The sequence below is a fragment of the Mandrillus leucophaeus genome, unplaced genomic scaffold (assembly GCF_000951045.1).
Source record: "Mandrillus leucophaeus isolate KB7577 unplaced genomic scaffold, Mleu.le_1.0 Scaffold246, whole genome shotgun sequence".
Classification (NCBI taxonomy): Eukaryota; Metazoa; Chordata; class Mammalia; order Primates; family Cercopithecidae; genus Mandrillus; species Mandrillus leucophaeus.
This window is the reverse complement of record NW_012102543.1, coordinates 476,054-495,811: the sequence shown is the minus strand read 5'-3', so window position 1 is coordinate 495,811 and position 19,758 is coordinate 476,054. Positions and strand designations below refer to the sequence as shown.

General features: G+C 41.1%; 1 protein-coding gene across 7 annotated transcripts in view; it reads right to left on the bottom strand.

The window, feature by feature from the left end:
* NUMB (numb homolog (Drosophila)) overlaps positions 1-19,758 on the bottom strand; it is a 223,828-nt gene that overhangs the window by 9,959 nt on the left and 194,111 nt on the right. For all 7 annotated transcript variants that reach the window (XM_011983093.1, XM_011983095.1, XM_011983092.1 and 4 more), the window contains 3 exons: positions 12,632-12,706; positions 7,178-7,318; positions 2,075-2,279 (listed from right to left, as the gene is read on the bottom strand). In XM_011983093.1, coding sequence (XP_011838483.1) covers positions 2,075-2,279; positions 7,178-7,318; positions 12,632-12,706 — 421 coding nt within the window. The remainder of the gene's footprint in view (positions 1-2,074; positions 2,280-7,177; positions 7,319-12,631; positions 12,707-19,758) is intronic.

Below are 19,758 nucleotides of genomic sequence, written 5' to 3'. Positions count from 1 at the left end.
GGCCCTAATTTTGTATTTTTAATAGCACGAGGTTTCATCATGTTGGTCAGACTGGTCACAAACTCCTGACCTCAGGTGATGCACCTGCCTCGGCCTCCCAAAGTGCTGGGATTACAAGCGTGAGCCACCACGCCCAACCTAAAGCAGTCTTTAAATCATGCATTTGTGGTTCATTTGAATAAAAGCATGCAGTAGTAAAATTTTGAACTGGATTAAATTTGATTAAATATAAGACTGTGGGTACCAGTCGAGTCCCATTCTGATTGTGACAAATCTCAACCACTAACTCTCACAATCCTTTGTAGATTTGGGACTCAATCTCTTTGCAGTTGCTGTACATAACAATGAATATTATTTGGTGGTATTAAAGAACATGCTTAATTAGTGAATAGTCTGAAGACCACTAAAGCATATTAAATAACAGTAATACAGGTTAAATTTTCTAGTATAGATAGCATGATTTTTTCCCCCTTTGGCTTCCTGGTGCAAATATTCACAAGAAATGAAAAAAAATCACTATCAATAATTTCATTTCAAATAAAAATATGTATGCTTTTTTTTTGGAGGGGGGTTAAGAATTAGAGCTGTTTGGGTCAGTATTTTAGTCAATGCTGCTATCTAAAAGGGCTGGTTTAAGGCCAGGTGCAGTGGCTCACACCTGTAATTCCAGCACTTTAGGAGGCCAAAGCAGGCAGATCAACTGAGATCAGGAGTTCGAGACCAGCCTGGCCCATCTCTACTAAAAATACAAACATTAGCTGGGTGTGGTGGCATGCACCTGTAATCCCAGCTACTCAGGAGGCTGAGGCAGGAGAATTGCTTGAACCCAGGAGGTGGAGGCTGCAGTCAGTGGAGACCGCGCCATCACATTCCAGCCTGGGCAACAGAACAAGACTCTGTCTCAAAAAAAGAACGGGAAAAAAAAAAACGCAAATCAAACCAAAACAACAACAACAAAAGACTAGTTTAGAACTAAAAGGTTATAGTAAAAAAATTATCATATATATATATTTGTTTGTTTTTAAGAGACAGGGTTTTACTGTTACCCAGGCTGGAGGAGTGCAGTGGCATGATCACAGCTCACTGTAACCTTGTACTCCTGGGCTCCAGCAATCCTCTGGTCTCAGCCTCCCAAGCAGCTAGGATTATGGATGTGCACCACCAAATATGGATAATTAATTTTTTTTTTTTTTTAGGGATAGGGTCTATGTTGTCCAGTCTGGTCACAAACTCCTGGCCTCAAGTGATCTTTCCTCCTCAGCCTCCTTAAGTACTGAGATTATAGCTGTGAGCCACTATACCTGGCCTCAAAATTATATTAATGTCTATTAGTTAACCTGAATTGTTTGTGCTTGTCTTGTTGGTTTTAACCCTACTTATATACAAGAATGCAAAAATATTTTCAAGCCCTATCATTTGGTTCTAAAATATACCCATCTTACATTTATAGACTGCCGACTAACTTGAATGTTTGTACAGGCATTTCTGCTGTGATGCTATGTGTACCTAAATAAAACACTCTATAAAATCACACCCTAAATTAAATTAACAGAGCTATGGGAAAAAGAGTTATAGGCTTACCTCTCAAAATCTATAGACTTTTGTGACTAGAAAGCACTAAAAACCAGCAATAATCTCATATAAGCAGTATTACTGTTAAATCTCTCTGCTAGCATCATAGTCTGTGGATGCTTTGCAGCCTTAAGCCCTGGGACCTGTGCTGCTTTCTTTAAGATGCAGGTACTTGCTTCATTTGCTTCTCATAGAGATCAGATGCATCCGAATTAAAAAGGTATTTCAGGATGGAAGGAAGGGGGTAAGAGATGTCTCTGCAGCTTCTTCAACCGCACTCTGATTCCTCAGATAGCTTACTAGAAGGGAGTAAATATTTTTGAAGCCATTAAACTAGCCACTCTAAAGGAAGCAGTTTTTAAGATTTTCAGCTTTGTTATAAGGTTTTATATTGCTAAGGGTTCTCTTTGATTATGAGAAAACTTATCCCTGGTAGCTTCAAAATAATACCTTGTTGGGAAAAACTGCATTCCATAAATACACACTGTAGAACAGATTGTACCTTTCTTGGCATCTTGCATTTGTTTCATGATCTCCTCTCTTTCTGCTTGTTCAGTGGCTGTTGTGACACGGAATGATCCTTCTCTTGTAAAAGTGGTTCGACTAGCATCAAAAGTAGCAGTCACTCCACATTCCTTCTCCCGCTTCTGCTTGCGCTCTAAACAGGCTGCAAAAGCACAGCCTACTGCATGGCTCAACCTTTCACCCTGTAGAGAGCAGGTTTTAAAAGCTTTTCAGAATTACATTACTAACAATTACATAGAAATAAGTCCTTTTTTTTTGTTTCTGAGACAGAGTCTTGCTGTTACCCAGGCTGGAGTGCAGTGGCGCAGTCTCTGCTCACTGCAATCTCTGCCTCCAGGCTCAAATAATTCTCGTGCCTCAGCCTCCTGAGTAGTTGGGACTATAATCACGCACCACCACACCTGGCTAATTTCTGTATTTTTATTAGAGATGGGGTTTTGCTATGTTGGGCAGGCTGGTCTCCAACTCCTGGCTTCAAGTGGTCTACCTGCTTCAACCTCCCAAAGTGCTGGGATTACAGGCGTGAGCTACCACACTCGGCCCAAATAAGTCTGTTTTTATGAAAGCAAGATGTTGCAAATTCCAACTTAAAATTGTTTTAATATATTCTCATATGCCAAATTAATTTAAATGAATAAATTTTCTTAGGTAGTGCTTATGATGGTTCAATTCACTGTTACAAGCCTTGAAGTAAAGTGATAACCAGCAACCTGCGCTTTTGCAAGCAGCCATGGAGAACTCTTCATCACTTAGGCTCTGTCATGTCAGCCCTGGCCAACAGCTTAGAAGACTCTATGCAAGGTTTCAAGCCTTGACATGCAAGCTTCTAGTTGCCCTTTGGGGAAGGAGAGGGAATATTTACCAGCCATTTCTAAGAAACTACTGGAAAGGCAAGGCATATTTCAGGAGCTTAATGCAGTGTTAGTATGTCTAGGAAAAAAAGGTGCAAACTTAAAACTTCTGATAAACAAATACAATTCCAGTGATTAAAAAGGAATGCGGCTGGGCATGGTGGCTCACATCTGTAATCCCAGCACTTTGGGAGGCCGAGGTGGGCAGATCGCTTGAGTCTCGGAGTTTGAGACCAGCCTGGATAATACAGTGAGACCCTGTCTCTATCAAAAAAAAAAAAAAAAAAAAAGAAAATTAGGCCAGGTGGGATGGCTCACACCTGTAATCCCAGCACTTTGGGAGGCCGAGGTGGGTGGATCATGAGGTCAGGAGTTCGAGACCAGCCTGGCCAACACGGCAAAACCCCATCTCTACTAAAAACACAAAAATTAGCCGGGCGTGGTGGTGGGTGCCTGTAATCCCAGCTACTTGGGAGACTGAGGCAGGAAAATCACTTGAACTCAACCCGGGAGGTGGAGGTTGCGGTGAGCCAAGATCGTGCCACTGCACTCCAGCCTGGGCAACAGGAGCAAAACTCTGTCTCAAAAAATAAATAAAAATAAAAATAAAGGCCGGGTGCAGTGGCTCAAGCCTGTAATCCCAGCACTTTGGGAGGCTGAGGCGGGCAGATCACCTGAGGTCAGGAGTTCGAGACCAGCCTGACCAACATGGAGAAACCCTGTCTCTACTAAAAATACAAAATTAGTCAGGCATGATGGCACATGCCTGTAATCCCAGCTACTCGGGAGGCTGAGGCAGGAAAATCACTTGAACTCAACCCGGGAGGTGGAGGTTGCGGTGAGCCAAGATCGTGCCACTGCACTCCAGCCTGGGCAACAGGAGCAAAACTCTGTCTCAAAAAAAAATAATAATTAAAAAAATAATAATAATAATAAAAAGAAAAGAAAATTAGTCGAGTGTGGTGGTGGTGTGTGTCTGTGGTCCTACTTGGGAGGTGGGAGGATCGCTTAAACCTACAGTAAGCTGTAATTGTGCCACTGCACTCCAGCCCGGGTGACATAGTGAGACCCTGTTTCAAAAAACGCTAACAATGAGACAAACGCTTTGCTGTCTCCCCTTTCTGAAACCTCCCTCTAAGCAACCCTCCTCATTTATGGCCCTCAGTGCTTTTAGGTTTTCCCCCATACCTTTCCTATCTTCCTCTAGCTCTCTCTAATTCCCAACTCTACCTCCCAACCAAACACAGGCAAAACGAAAGCATGTTTTCATCCACACTGTCTACTTATAAAAGAATTCAGCAGAGAAAACCGATTTGTGTGTGGGAGGAGTGGAGGACGTATGTATATGAACAAAACACTGCTTTATATAGATACACTGGATTACCCAGAGTCAATTTAATAAATTTAATGGATTATTTTTAGCAGGGTTATCTGTATTTTAAACCATTTTGCTAATTGTGGAATAAAAAATCTAGAGATGGTATAATTGTTGGCATCATTCACAGTGAGAAGAGCATATTTGGGAACAGGAAGTCTTTTGTGGTGTTCTCAAAATCACACCACGTAGGCAGCTGCTCCTACACACAGCTCTGAATAAGTCGTTTCACTGGATTTTGCATGACAGTGTTAGTTATCATAAGGACAGGTAGAAGTTTAAAATGCTTTATGTCCCTAAGATTTTACTACCTTTGACTACTTTTTACTCTTTTAAAACTTTTAAACTTTTTAAAAAAACTTTTGACTCCTTAAAGACTGACAGAATTACTCTATGAATCCACATGAGTTTCCATCTAACTTCCCAGTAGGACGATATTAGGCCAGATTGTTAAAGCATGAAACAGGAGTACTGAAAGATTCTTCGAATGTGTTTGCATTTGAACGCAGCTCTATTATAAGGACAGAGCTACAGGTCAAGGAAGTTTATTCTTTCTCCTAGGCCTAGGGCAGAAGTTGTTGCAGAGTGACCACATCCCCAACCAACAGCATCATCTGGGAACTTTAAGTGCAAATTCTGAAGTCCCAACCCCAAACTCACTGAATGAAAAACACTGGAGATGGGGCCCAGCAATCTATGTTTTAAAATAAGTCCTCCAGGTGATTTTGATACAGTAGAACTATTGGCCTAGGAGATTCAAACAGCCTGCCGGGCCATGATTTGACAATAAAATGGTTTTTAAATTAGTATCTGGAAACTCTTGAACTCCAGATTTTTAAAGTGTAGTGATAGCAAAATATACTAAATTTGTGGTTTACTTAGGGTCTGAGAAACAGAGGACAAAAGCATAGTTCAGTTACTTCAACTCATTTTCAAAGCACCTGTGTCAAACCAAGGAAGAACAGCTTAAACATTACTAGCTAAAATTTTTGGAGTAATGTGGGCCAGACCCTATGCTAAGTGTGCTTATACTCATTATCCAATTTAGTATTCACAACCACTTTCTCCATTTATAGAAGTATATACCAAGACAGAGAATGTTAAGTAACTTGCCCCAAATCCCACGCTAGTAAGAACCAGAATCAGAACTGAAACCCATATCTGACTCAGAGCCTGAGTTCTTAGCATTTGTTTACACCAGTGTCTCAAAGATCTTTAAACAATTTTGGTCAATTTTTAGAGCATGGCCACTACTTATCGTCCAGATTAAACTTTGGCAAGAGCTTTACTCACCTGTAACCTCTGCCTCCTGGGTTCAAGCGATTCTCGTGCCTCGGCCTCCTGAATAACTGGGATTACAGGCACCCGCCACCATGGCCAGCTAATTTTTGTATATTTAGTAGAGACAGGGTTTCATCATGTTGGCCAGGCTGGTCTTGAACTCCCGACCTCAAGTGATCTGCCCACCTCGACCTCCCTAAGTGCTAGGATTACAGGCATGAGCCACCGTGCCTGGCCTATTTTTGTTTTATTTTTGAGATGGCGTCTTACTGACATCCAGGCTGGAGTTCAGTGGCACAATCTTGGCTCACTGCAACCTCTGCATCCCGGTTCAAGTGATTCTCCTGAGTCAGTCTCCCAAGTAGCTGGGATTACAGGCATGCGCCACCACACCTGGCTAATTTTTGCATTTTTAGTAGAGACAGGGTTTTACCATGTTGGCCAGACTGGTCTTGAACCCTTGACCTCAGGTGATCTGCCCACCTCAGCCTCCCAAAGTGCTGGGATTACAGGTGTGAGCCACCATGCCCGGCCAGTATTTCTTTTCTTTTTTTTAGACGGAGTCTTACTCTGTTGCCCGGGATGGAGTCAGTGGCGTAATCTCAGCTCACTGCAACCTCCACCTCCTGGGTTCAAGCAATCCTTCTGCCTCAGCCTCCCGAGTAGCTGGGACTACAGGCATATGCCACCATGCCTGGCTAATTTTTTTGTATTTTTAGTAGAGACGGGGGTTTCACCATATTGGCCAGGCTGGTCTTGAACTCCTGACCTCGTGATCTGCCTGCCTCAGCCTCCTAAAGTGCTGGGATTACAGGTGTGAACCACCTTGCCTGGCCAGTATTTCTGTTTTTATAATAGTTGAAAGTATACTCCAACTCAGTTTTTTTTTTGGAGACAAGGTCTCACTCTGTCACCCAGGCTGGAGTGTAATGGCACGATGACTCACTGTAGCCTCCAACACGTGGTCTCAAGTGATCTGCTCGCCTCAGCCTCCCAAGGCATGTAGCTAGGACTACATGCATGTGCTACCATGCCTGGCTAATTTTTTCTTTGTGAAGATGAGGTCTTGCCACATAACCCAGGTTGGTTTCCAACTTGTGGTCTCAAGTGATACTCCCGCCCTGGCCAAAGTGCTGGGATTATAGGGGTGAGCCATCAGGCCCAGCCAAGTTCTTTCATTTGTAGTAATCTCTTTGCAAATACATTTTTAATACCATACCCATATGTGTTAGCAAACAAATACATTTAAGAACCCTGAAAATACTTCCAATAATTAAAAGTTTCAAATAAAGTTTAGCAACCACTATCACCAGACCATTTTTATCTTCCTTTAATGATCTTTGGTTTCAGCCAATCATTTTGTTCAGTGAGTTGCAACTCCCGGGGTTACACCAAGAGTGTAAAATATTTGAATAAAAGGAGCTGAAAGTAGGCTAGTTTAGGCACTTCCAAGAGCAGCTGTAGCAGCACATACTTGTTAAAAATGTAGTAGAAACCGCTTGGCTGAGCAAACCCAGAAAGAGCCCAGCTAACTGAGAATACTCATCATGAAATACATATTTGTTGGACTCACTGTGTCCTTGACAGCCATGAAGCAGTGACAGATCCAGCGACGAGTGGTGCCATCACGACATATGTAAGAAAAGGCTCTATCAAAGTTCCTATCTGGGGCACAGAAAGAAACTTTCTCTATCGTCTGGTCAACTATGAGGTCCTAGAAAATAGGACACATAAAGAAAGAGAAGACTTATGAGGTTATTTGAGCTTCTCAGAACACAGGATGTTCATTTCATGATGCACAATCCATACATCTGATACAACTAGGCTATGGAATAGCTAGATCTGTGTCCAGCAGTTTAAATACTGAGAATTGGACTTAGCAGATATCCTAAGAGGCACTTTACCCAGATATCTCTCTCATCTACATGTTCTAAAGCATATGCTTGTTGATTCTAGTTTTACATCTCTTTCATGGTAGATTCCACATTCAACAATATATGTAAATCAGTATCTTTAATCCTTCGGGTTTATTTCCAAATATAAGCAAATACATATAATAGTCATGTTTATGCTACCTTCGTTACACAATGAACACTATACACATACACACACAGTTCTGCGCCTTGCTTTTTTACATTAGATATACCCTATCCAGTGAATTTACTTCAGATACTATATTTTTTCAGGTGTGGAATTTCCATTTGTTTCTTTTTTTTTTTTTGGACAGTCTCACTTTGTCACCTGGGCTGGAATGCAGTGGCGCGATCTTGGCTCACTGTAACCTCTGCCTCCAGGGTTCAAGCAATTCTTCTGCCTCAGCCTCCCGAGTAACTGGGACTACAGACATGTGCCACCACACCCGGCTAATTTTTTGTGTTTTTAGTAGAGACAGGTTTCACTGTGTTAGCCAGGATGGTCTCAATCTCCTGACCTCATGATCCACCTGCCTCGGCCTCCCAAAGTGCTGGGATTACAGGTGTGAGCCACCGCGCCCGGCCATTTGTTTCTTTTTCATAGTTTCTATTCTCTGCCAAGATTTCTATCTCTTCATTCAATATGAACATATTTCCTTTCTGTCACTGAGTATAGTTATAATCCCTACTATACACTATTTTCATTTCTGTTAAGGTAGCACTCTACTTCAGTGTGCCATTTTCTGTACTAGCTGTGGTGATGCTATAAATACAAAACAATATAATGACTCAAAGACAAGAGATGTTTATTTCTTGGTCAAATAATGAAGGAGGGTACTTAAAATCTGTCTGCTAATTCCAACATCTGAGTCATCTTGAAGTTGGGTCTTTATTGTGTTATTTTGATGAGAATAAGTCAAACTTGTCTGTTTTGTTGTATGCTGAGTAACCACATTGTAGACATTGTGAATGTTGTATGTGGAGAGTCTGGATTCCATTATATTCCTTGGAAATGTTACGTTTTTGGTTTTATCAGGTAGCTTATTTGATTATACTCAAATGGAAAACTCTATCTTTTGAACAGCACCTCAGATATCAGGGTGCTTTTGTTCTTTTTTTGAGACTGCCTCGCTCCATCATCCAGGCTGGAGTGCAGTGGCACAATCACTGCTTACTGTAACCTCAACTCCTGGGCTCAAGCGATCCTCCCGCCTCAGCCTCCCAAGTAGGTAGGACTACAGGTGCATGTCACCATACGTAGGTAATCAAGTATCAGTTTTTATATCCTTAGTTGGGCTATTTGGAGTCTCCCTTGAATCTACATGGCTAAAGGGGCAGAGATTAGGGCAGAATTTATGAACAGAATTTGGGACAGAATTACTCCTTTTTGGCTTATTTTCAGGATTCTCTTTTTACTTTCTTTTTTTGAGACAGTCTTGCTCTGTCACCCAAGCTGCTGGAGTGCAATGGCGCAATCTCAGCTTACTGCAACCTCTGCCTTCCAGGTTCAAGTGACTCTCGTGCCTCAGCCTCCCAAGTAGCTGGAACCATAGGCACACAACACCATGCCCAGCCAATTTTTTGTATTTTTAGGAGAGACAGGGCTTTAGCATGTTGGCCAGGCTGGTCTTGAACTACTGGCCTCAAGTGATCCACCCGCCTTGGCCTCCCAAACTGCTGGGATTACAGGTGTGAGCCACCACGCCCAGCCTCTCTTTTTACCTTCTAGTGGCTATTGTTGCCTCAAATTCTGTCTTCTGCACTTTAGGAGGCTGAGGCAGGTGGATCACTTGAGGTCAGGAGTTCGAGACCAGCCTGGCCAACATGGTGAAACTCTGTCTCTACCAAAAATACTAAAATTCGCTGGGTGTGCTGGCAGGTGCCTGTAATCCCAACTACTCGGGAGGCTGAGGCAGGAGAATTGCTTGAACCCAGGAGGCAGAGGTTGCAGTGACCCAAGATCGCACCATTGCACTCCAGCCTGGGCGACAGAGCCAGACTCCATCTCAAAAAAAACACCAACAAACACACACAAAAATTATGTCTTTTGGTTTTTAAGACCAAAAGACTAAGTGTTTCTCACTGAAGTTAGAGCTACCCTATATGGTACAGACTAGGACCTATCCTTAAGCTAGAAGCTGTGAAATGGGAAATCACCCAATACAATTTCCTTCTTCTAAGTGTCGGCTTCTCTCTAGAATCTATCTGTTTGGGTTATTTTCTAGTGTCTTTGAATAATTGGGTTATTTTGTTTAGAATTTACAGTTGTTTGCTAGAGGGTCAGTCCAACAGAAGCTCTATTTAGCTATTGCTGGAAGTGAAACACACTGAACAGTCATTTTGAAACTTGTTTTTCTAATTTTTTTCTTTGTAACATAAATTTCATTTCCATTCACATTTCCATCTACTAGTTCAATTACATTTCCATTTGCAATTCATTTATCTCTTTTTCTTTTTCTTTTCTTTTTTTTTTTTTTTTGATACAGAGTCTTGTTCTGTTGCCCAGGCTGGAGTGCAGTGGCGCGTTCTTGGCTCATTTCAAGCTCTGCCTCCCAGGTTCATGCCATTCTCCGGCCTCAGCCTCCTGAGTAGCTGGGACTACAGGCGCCTGTCACCACGCCCAGCTAATTTTTTGTATTTTTAGTAGAGATGGGGTTTCACCGTGTTAGCCAGGATGGTCTTGATCTCTTGACCTCGTGATCTGCCTGCCTCGGCCTCCCAAAGTGCTGGGATTACAGGCATAAGCCACTGCACCTGGCCATTCATTTATCTCTTTTTCTAAGACACTAAGAGTTACTATACTCAAATAGGAACACTAGGCTGAGTGCAGTAGATCACACCTGTAATCCCAGCACTTTGGGACGCTGAGGTGGGAGGATTGCTTGAGCCCAGGGGTTCGAAACCAGTCTGGGCAACATAGTGAGACCCCATCTCTAAAAAAGAAAAAAATATCTGGGCCATGGTGGTGTGTGCCTGCAGTCCCAGCTACTTGAGAGGCTGAGGTTGCAGGATCCCTTGAGTCTAGGAGACTGAGGCTGCAGTGAGCTATGTCTGTGCCACTGTACTCCAGCCTGGGTGACAGTGTAAGACACTGTCTCAAGAAAAAGAAAAAAACAAAACAAAACAAAACAAAAAAAAGGTAGGAACACTATCAGAATCAAGATACACATGAGTTGGGAGATGGGATAGCAAGGCAATCTGACAGAGCTTCTTGCTCAAAGGTTAAGGGCTTCAGATTTCAGCTTCTGTTCCACAAAAATTTGTGCAGATCATGGCATGGTGTTATCACAAATACTGATCCCAACATAGTATTAGTTCCTGCTTATAGCGAAATACAAGGTGGGAAGATGGTCCCAATGGTGACAAGCCACCAATGACTACTAATTACTACTATTCAGTGTGGAAAAAACTAAACTAATGAATGCCAGTGGTGTGAGTAGCCACAAGGGGGCAATATTACTTTCCAACTATTGTATAAAACAATTAAATACATAGCTTTCAAGTGTAACAAATTTCATCCAAACACTAATGAAAACTACACAAGTTCCAAAAAATAATTAAAATGATCACTGTTTCCTACAGTAATGTACTAAAATTGAAGACTATTGCTTCTCTTGAACTTAAAAAAAAGTATGCAATGTAAGGTCAAATAACTAAAATGCAGCTATATTAAATCACTTGAAATTACCAGGCAAGTTTCCTATCAAAACTGCTTTTTACCTGCCAGACTTTCTCCCCTTTCAGTGGCATTTGAATTTTTAAAAAAATTATCTTCTTGTTAAATTTTTTCCTGACTTTAGGTATTCTAGGAAATTTTAATTAATAATTAAATGTCCTTATATAACACCTTATGCTTTCTAGGGGTAGAGCTGTGTGTCTATTCTTATTTAGGCATTTAGGATCACTGTTTCTCAAATGCAAAATGCTACCTATGATTTGAGATATTATTTGGATTCTAAGTAAATGTTAACCAAAGAGCCATTTACTAGTCCTTAAGATGTCACTTAAATTGAGTTTTGAGTCAAAAGCCAGGTTAATTAGTTCAAATATCATTTTCTTAAAATAGTGTTTTCTTCAGAGCAAGAAGAAATTTCAGATGTGGAGTCCATCTGTTTTTAATTTTAAAATACGGTAAAAGGATAGTCTATCATCTTTTATATCAAATTTGTGAGAGTGAAAACTTTTTAAAAAATATGTAAGAACAAAAATAGGCCACGCGTGGTGGCTCATGCCTGTAATCCCAGCACTTTGGGAGGCCAAGGCAGGCAGATCATTTGAGATCGGAAGTTCAAGACCAGCCTGACCAACAAGGTGAAACCTCGTCTGTACCAAAAAATACAAAAATTAGCGGGGCATGGTGGTCCGTGTGTGTAGTCAGCTACTTGGGAGGCTGAGGCAGGAGAATCGTTTGAACCCAAGAGGTGGAGGTTGCAGTGAGCTGGGATTGTACCACTGCACTCCAGCCTGGGCAACAAGAGTGAAACTCCATCTCAAAAAAAAAAAAAAAAAAAACTCAGATCTTAACACTAAATGCTAATGCTTAGTACCTTAGACATGCTATGTCATGTAGAACAAAATGTTGAGAGAATACTATTTTTCATAAAGTAAATGAGTAACTAAAGTGGTTTCCTGAATGTTAAATAGTCTCTCAGAAGATTGTACTTTGGACTAAGTGGAAGGATAAAGCTTCAACAATATAATACCTTTCAACAGCTTAAGGGTATTGTATCTGATCATTAGAGATTTTAAAAAACATATGAGGAGTCCTATTTATGCTTATAAGAATCTTACCTTAGGCCAGACACGGTGGCTCACTCTTTTAATCCCAGCACTTTGGGAAGCTGCCGGTGGATCACCTGAGGTCAGGAGTTTGAGATCAGCCTGGCCAACATGGTGAAACCCCGTCTCTACTTATAATAGAAAAGTTAGCCAGGCGTGGTAGCATACCCCTGTAATCCCAGCTACTCGGGTGCTGAGGCAGGAGAGTTGCTTGAACCCAAGACGGAGGTTGCAGTGAGCTGAGATCGCGCCATTGCACTCCAGCCTGGGCGACAAGAGTGAAACTCCATCTCCCAAAAAAAAAAAATAATAAAAATAAAAATAAAGAATCTTACCTTAGTTTTTTCATCCACAACTCTGAGTCCATCTGCTGAGACCCACAGAACTGCTTTAACCGCTTTCTTTCCAGTCTTTTAAGAGAAACGAAAAAGGGGAGGGGAAGATACACATATACAATATTAAAAAAAAGTCATCTTCCACAGAAAACACTGACTTCTGCCTTCCAAAAGTCACAAGTACAGATGGAGTCCAAGTTCAGGAGTGGTACCCAAAGCCAGATACTCAAACCAAACTGCAGAAAAGTTCAGGAAAAAATAAGCCAAAGCCATTATTTTACAAACACAATGCAAAACAATAAGATAAAAGTAAGTAAAAGGGAAGTAACAGATGGAATAAAACCCAAGATATCACATTCCATAAAGGGCAAAGAATTCATAACTAGATTCTTCACCCATTTAAAAAATCAAGAAAACCAAGAGTCAGATACATATTAAACACATAAGGAGTTACACCACAAGTAGCATCTACAAGTGTATTTAGAGCAAGAAGTAACATGTCTAAATTGAGATGTTGACCATTCTACTATCCTATGACCCCAGTATGTTATAGCAGGACCCTTGGTCACCTAAAATTTTCGTGTTAAAAACACAGTAAGTCTTCATTATTCTATTAACAATCTTTAAAAAGCCATTATTTGTTCTCTCAGAGTTAACACTGACATTTTTCCTAATAATTTTTTTTTTTTTCTTGAGATAGAGTCTCACTCTGTCGCCCAGGCTGGAGAGCAATGATGCGATATTGGCTCACTGCAACCTCCCCACTCCCGGGTTCAAGCGATTCTCCTGCCTCAGCCTCCCGAATAGCTGGGATTACAAGCTCCTGCCATCACGCCCGGCTAATTTTTGTATTTCTAGTAGAGATGGAGTTTTACCACATTGGCCAGGCTGGTCTGGAACTCCTGATCTCAAGTGATCTGCCCACCTCAGCCTCCTGAAGTGCTGGGATTACAGGTGCGAGCCACTGTGCCCAGCGTCTAATAATTTTAGAGACGAGGTCTCACTATGTTGCCCACGCTGGAGTGCAGTGGCTATTCACAGGTATGATCATAGAGCATTACAGACTTGAACTCCTGGGCTCAAGTGATCCCCCCGTCCCAGTCTCATGTGTAGCCAGGACTACAAGTGTGCACCACTGCACCCAGCCTTGGCTTGGGTTTTAACTTGACATTAAATGCATGGAGACATTTTGGGGACACAGGAAGATTTAAAAACTACCCCAAAAAATAATTTTCTTTTTACTGGCTCAGAAAATACTTTTTGGCACATGAGAATCACATGAGAACAAGCTGATGCATAATTCCTCCTGTGGGCCGGGCGCGGTGGCTCAAGCCTGTAATCCCAGCACTTTGGGAGGCCGAGGCGGGTGGATCACGAGGTCAGGAGATCAAGACTATCCTGGCTAACATGGTGAAACCCCGTCTCTACTAAAAATACAAAAAATTAGCCGGGCATGGTGGCGGGCGCCTGTAGTCCTGTCTCTTATACACATCTAGATGTGTATAAGAGACAGTAACAGTATCCTTTCTTTTTAACTGCCTCAAGGATACAGCAAAATAAAACAAAAGCAATATGAAGGCTGAGAATAGGTATCAGATTATCATAAAAAATATACATCAAAAAGAATCTGTTGCTAAGGTTGGCGCAGCAGCCTCTAGAAGGGACAAGGGAGACTATCAGAACTGTCTACCACTCTCCTCTATATGTGATCCAAGCCTAGGAAAACTTGATATGGGGACATGGCCTTACTTAACCTGTGATCCACTAGGCCTCATCATCTCCACCACCGCCATACATTTGATGAGTGCCTATAATATGCCAGCCAGTGGAAATACCTGGACGGTTACTGAAAGGCAACAATCAGACAAAAAATAAAGAATACCGTAGGTAAGTGCTACAGTAGAGCTGAGAACAAGGTACAGTGATGTCAGAAAAGAGGTATAATCAACTCTTTGTGAAATTGGGGAAGGTTATACAAAGGAGAAGACTGAACTGGGTGCTGAAATAATTTTTCTTGATGCTCTAGGTAGGGGCAGGGAGACAGGGAAGTAACAGAAGTACTGGACATGCCAGGCAAAAGAAACAGCAGTACAGGACATGGAAGCAAACAACATGGCAATTCTGGGGCTCTATAAATATTTTAGTATGGCTTGGTAAGTAGACTTGGCAATGGGAGAGGCATAATGGGAGATATAGTAGGAAAGGCCTAATCACGGGAGGTCTTCTATTCCTGATAAGGACTTTGATCTTGATTCTATGTATAATTAGAAGCTACTCTGTAAATATTATTACAATAAATTGAATTTAGGTAAAGGAGATTAGCCTTGGTAATATGGATAGGCTTCATCCAATCAGTTGAAGGCCTCAAGAGCAAAAACAGGTTTCCTGGAGAAGAAACCCTGCCCGAGTTTCCAGCCTGTTGGCCTGCTTTACAGGTATCAGACTTGCCAGCCTGCCAGCCCCTACAATCACATGAGTGAATTCTTAAAACAGAACATATATAATATATATTAATATGTGATATATATCATATATGATCTATATATTATATCATATATATATATAAAACCTCCTAGAGATTCTGTTTCTTTGGAGGATCCTGATACAGAAGTAGAAGTTAGACTAGAATGGGTCAATAAGTAAATGAAAGGCAAGAAGAGTCTACAAGTATTAAGTACTTTTTTTACAAAGCTTTTCTATAAAAAGGAGAGCTGTAGGGCAATAAGGCACAGGCAGAGGATCAAGGGAAGTCTATAAGAATTGTGATACACTAGCATGTTATACTTGAAATAGAATGGGCTTTGGATTAAGACAAATACGAGACTGAATTCAGTGCTACTATTCATAAGCTAAGAAAGTTATGTAGCCCATTGAGCTTCCATCTCTTCATCTGTAAAATATCTGTAGTTTGTTAAAAGGATTAGAGATTATATACAGTACCTGGAATTTAAATAGGGTAAAAATTAGCAGCCATTTATCATCATTATATTATTAATAAACTTTTAAAAACCTTTCCCAGTAGTAAAGTGGAATTCTTAAAAGAGTGATATACATTTTCAACAACGACAACAAAAAATCCTCTTCATGTGCTGAATGGGAAAAGCTAGTGGAACAATGGAAATGGAAGGCCCAAGAAAAAGAGAAGAGTAATTTAGAGGACAAAGTCCAACAAAATGCAGGGTGAGATGGGGCTAGAATACAAGTTTTAGACAGGAGGAGAGATGTCCATTCCTATGAAATGGAGGGATAAAGTGAGGCCGAGTAGATAGGAAGACAGATTTGTAAAGGAGGGAGTAGCAAGTGGAGAAAATTCACTCTGCAGAACCATAAATTCATCTGCGAATGTGTGGTATTACTTTACCTGCTTTACTTTGCTGGGGAGAGGAAAGATGACAGGCAGAGTAAAACAGTAAAGATTGAGAACAGTAGTATGGAGGCAGTCTAGTAGAGTGACTAGGAACCAAGCTGTTGTTTGGATTTGAATTCTGGTTTTGCAAGTTACTCCCATCAAAGGCAGGTTAATTTAATTTCTCTGTGCTTCACTTTCTACACCTGTATAATGATGTTAATAATCTCATATACCTCATAGGGTTACTGTGAGGATTAAACGAATTAATGTATACGAAAGGTTTAGAACAAGGACGGTCATATAATTTACTCTACAAACTGGGAACCCTTTGAAAATGAAAGGGATGACTATTAAACTAATAAATGGGTGTTATAACAGGGCTGTTCCAGGCAAATTGGTAGAACAGTCATTCACCAACAACAGTAACTGCTCATATTTAACCAACTCTCATGTAACAATTAGTATTTTGCTGGAAGGTAAGCTCCATGAGGGCAAGGTTCTTCCTTCTATCATTCACTGCTGTATCCCTGGAACTTGAACAACACCTGGAACAGAGTAGCAGTTCAAGAAATATTTGTTGAAAGAAAAATATGCTAAATATCAGTTGTAGGAAACAGGAGACAGCTGACCAGTCTCCTGTTGTAGCTGACCAGTCAATATACAACATTACCAAATGGCAATGACAATTCTAAGATATTTAAATTTGCAGTTTAATCAATCTGCTCATTGTATAATTGTAGCCTGCAGTGTTCAGTATCTAAGGCAACAGATAGGACTACTTCAAGGTTGGAAGACTGAAGAAGGGAAAAATAAAAGGTCAATTTAGAATGGGACTGTTCTCCAGTTAGTCTCCTTACAATATTCAGGGAAATATAACATTTTCTTGGCCCAATTATATGCTTGTTTGTTTGGAGACAGGGTCTTGCCTTGTTGCCCAGGCTGGCATGCAAGTGGCACAGGACAGTTCACTGCAGCCTTGAACTCCTGGGCTCCAGTAAACCTCCCACTTCAGCCTCCCCAGTAGCTGGGACTACAGGCGTGCACTACCACACCCAGCTAATTTTTAAACATTTTTTTTTGTAGAGATGGGGTCTTGCCCTGCTGCCTAGGCTGGAGCATAGTGACATAATCATAATTCACTGCAGCCTTGAACTCCTAGGCTCAAGCAATCCTCCTGCTTCGGCCTCCCAAAGTGCTGGGATTACAGGTGTAAATCACCATACACAGCCCAATTATATGGTTATAAAAACATGTGTGGCCAGGTGTGGTGGCTCATGTCTGTAATCCCAACACTTTGGGAGGCCAAGGCAGGTGGATCACTTGAGGCCAGGAGTTCGAAACCAGCCTGGCCAACATGGTGAAATCCCGTATCTACTAAAAATACAAACAATTAGCCAGGTGTGGTGGCACATGCCTGTAATTCCAGCTACTCAGGAGGCTGAGGCAGGAGAATTGCTTGAACCCAGGAGGCAGAGGTTGCAGTGAACTGAGATCACGCCACTGCACTCCTGCCTGGGTGATAGACTGAGACTCCATCTCAAAAATAAAAAAAAATAAATAAAATTGTGCTTTTTGAGATAGGCCTTAATAATTTTATAGTATTGTACTAATATATCAGTAAGGAATCATCTTTGTCATATTTCATGACCTCTGACTCTCTAATGAAAGAAAACAGATAATATGAATTCTTGCATTTTTTCATACTTTTGTGTGTCAGTTCCTGTACATCATTATAGTTTGCCACATTACACTTAACTTCAGTCAGGTACTGAAATATTAATGATTAGAAATTAAGCCCAGGCTTCCTCTCACAAATTCTACAGTTGCAATACTTCCATATTTCTTCCATATTTCTTTTTTTTTCTGACACGAGTCTTACTCTGTCACCCAGGCTGGAGTGCAGTGGAGCAGTTTTAGGCTCACTGCAACCTCTGTGTCCTGGGTTCAAGTGATTCTCGTGCCTGTTTCCCGAGTAGCTGGGATTACAGGTGCATGGCCCCACGCCCAGCTACATTTTTTGGATTTTTTTTTGGTAGAGATGGAGTTTTGCCAAGTTGGCCAGGCTGGTCTTGAACTCCTGACCTCAGGTGATCCGCCCACCTTGGCCTCTCAAAGTGCTGGGATTACAGGTATGAGCCACTGCGCCTGGCCAATACTTCCATATTATTTGTTAACTTGAGTCTTTCATTCTGACTACGTAAACTAAGATTTCTGAGCATTTTTAAGAAAAGAAGATAAAAGTGACTAAGAGGACAATGTCTGCCCTAAAACTGTCTACTTGAAACCAGTATCCTAGGCAATCAGGCCACAGTTAACTAATCAAAGGACTGAAAAAAGACAACCTACATTAAGTATGAAATGTAGAATTTACATACAGGCTGGGCGCAATGGCTCATGCCTATAATCCCAGCACTTTTGGAGGAAGTTGAGGAGGGTGGATCACCTGAAGCCAGGAGTTTGAGACCACTCACCAACATGGCGAAACCCTGTCTCTACTAAAAATACAAAAATTAGCCAGGTGTGGTAGCAGGTGCCTGTAACCCCAGCTGCTCGGAAGGCTGAGGCAGGAGACTCACTTGAACCCGGGAGGTGGAGGTTGCAGTGAGCTGAGATTGCACCATTGCACTCCAGCCTGGGCAACAGAGTGAGTGAGACTCCATCTCAAAAAAAAAAAAAAAAAAAAAAGAAAAAGAAAAGAAAGAAAAAAAGAATTTACATACATCTTAGTGGCACAAACACCTCTTTAAAAAGACAACATGCTGGCCAGGCACGGTGGCTCACACCTGTAATCCCAGCACTTTGGGAGGCCAAGGTCAGTGGATCACCTGAGGTCAGGAGTTTGAGACCATCCTGGCCAACATGGTAAAACCCCGTCTCTACTAAAAACACAAAAACCAGCCGGGCGTGGTGGCATGCGCCTGTAGTCCCAGCTACTCTGGAGGCTGTGGCATGAGAATTGCTTGAACCTAGGAGGCAGAGGTTGCAGTGAGCCAAGATCGCGCTACTGCACTCCAGTCTGGGTGACAGAGCGAGACTCCATCTCAACAACAACAAAAGACAATATGCTTCAGGAACTAATAAAAATGTGGAAGTGGCAACACAGATGTTCAGACATTCAGAATTATTTTATCATCACTGCTCTAACACTTTCTACTTTAATAATAATTTCACGGTTATAGATAGAATTCACACTGACAAATACAAGTATCATGAAAAAGCTTCACAATAACGACAAAAATCCTTTTTTTCAAAGAAAACTGATCTAACATGGACAGAACTTCAGTAACTTAGAATTTAAATTGGTGAAATCTGAGCAGAAGGATCAAGCTAACCAAAAGTGAAAAATTAAAAGTATAACTTTCTCAAGTAATTACTCTACACTATAAATATCCAGCTTAGTATTTAAAAATTATTATATTCTTTAAAACTTTTTGTTATGGGTAGATATAAACCAATATAGCAATTAAGCAGGTTCCGACACTGGAGAAAATAATAACATATAGTGAATCTATTACAAATTACTAAATCAGGAAACTTGTACCAGAAGGAAATGCACAGGTAATCTTAACACAAAAAAATCTGGTGAAGGAACACAAAATGGTTGGAAAAATGGCACAGAAATAGTAACAAGCTCAGCACACTGTAAGATGACTTTCTCCTAAATATAAAAGCTACGCACAGTAAAAGGCAACTGAAATAACCAATTGCTATCTACCTATCTCCAGAGTTTTTTTTGTTTGCTTTTTGTTTCTTTAAGTAGAAACCACTGTTTCTTTTT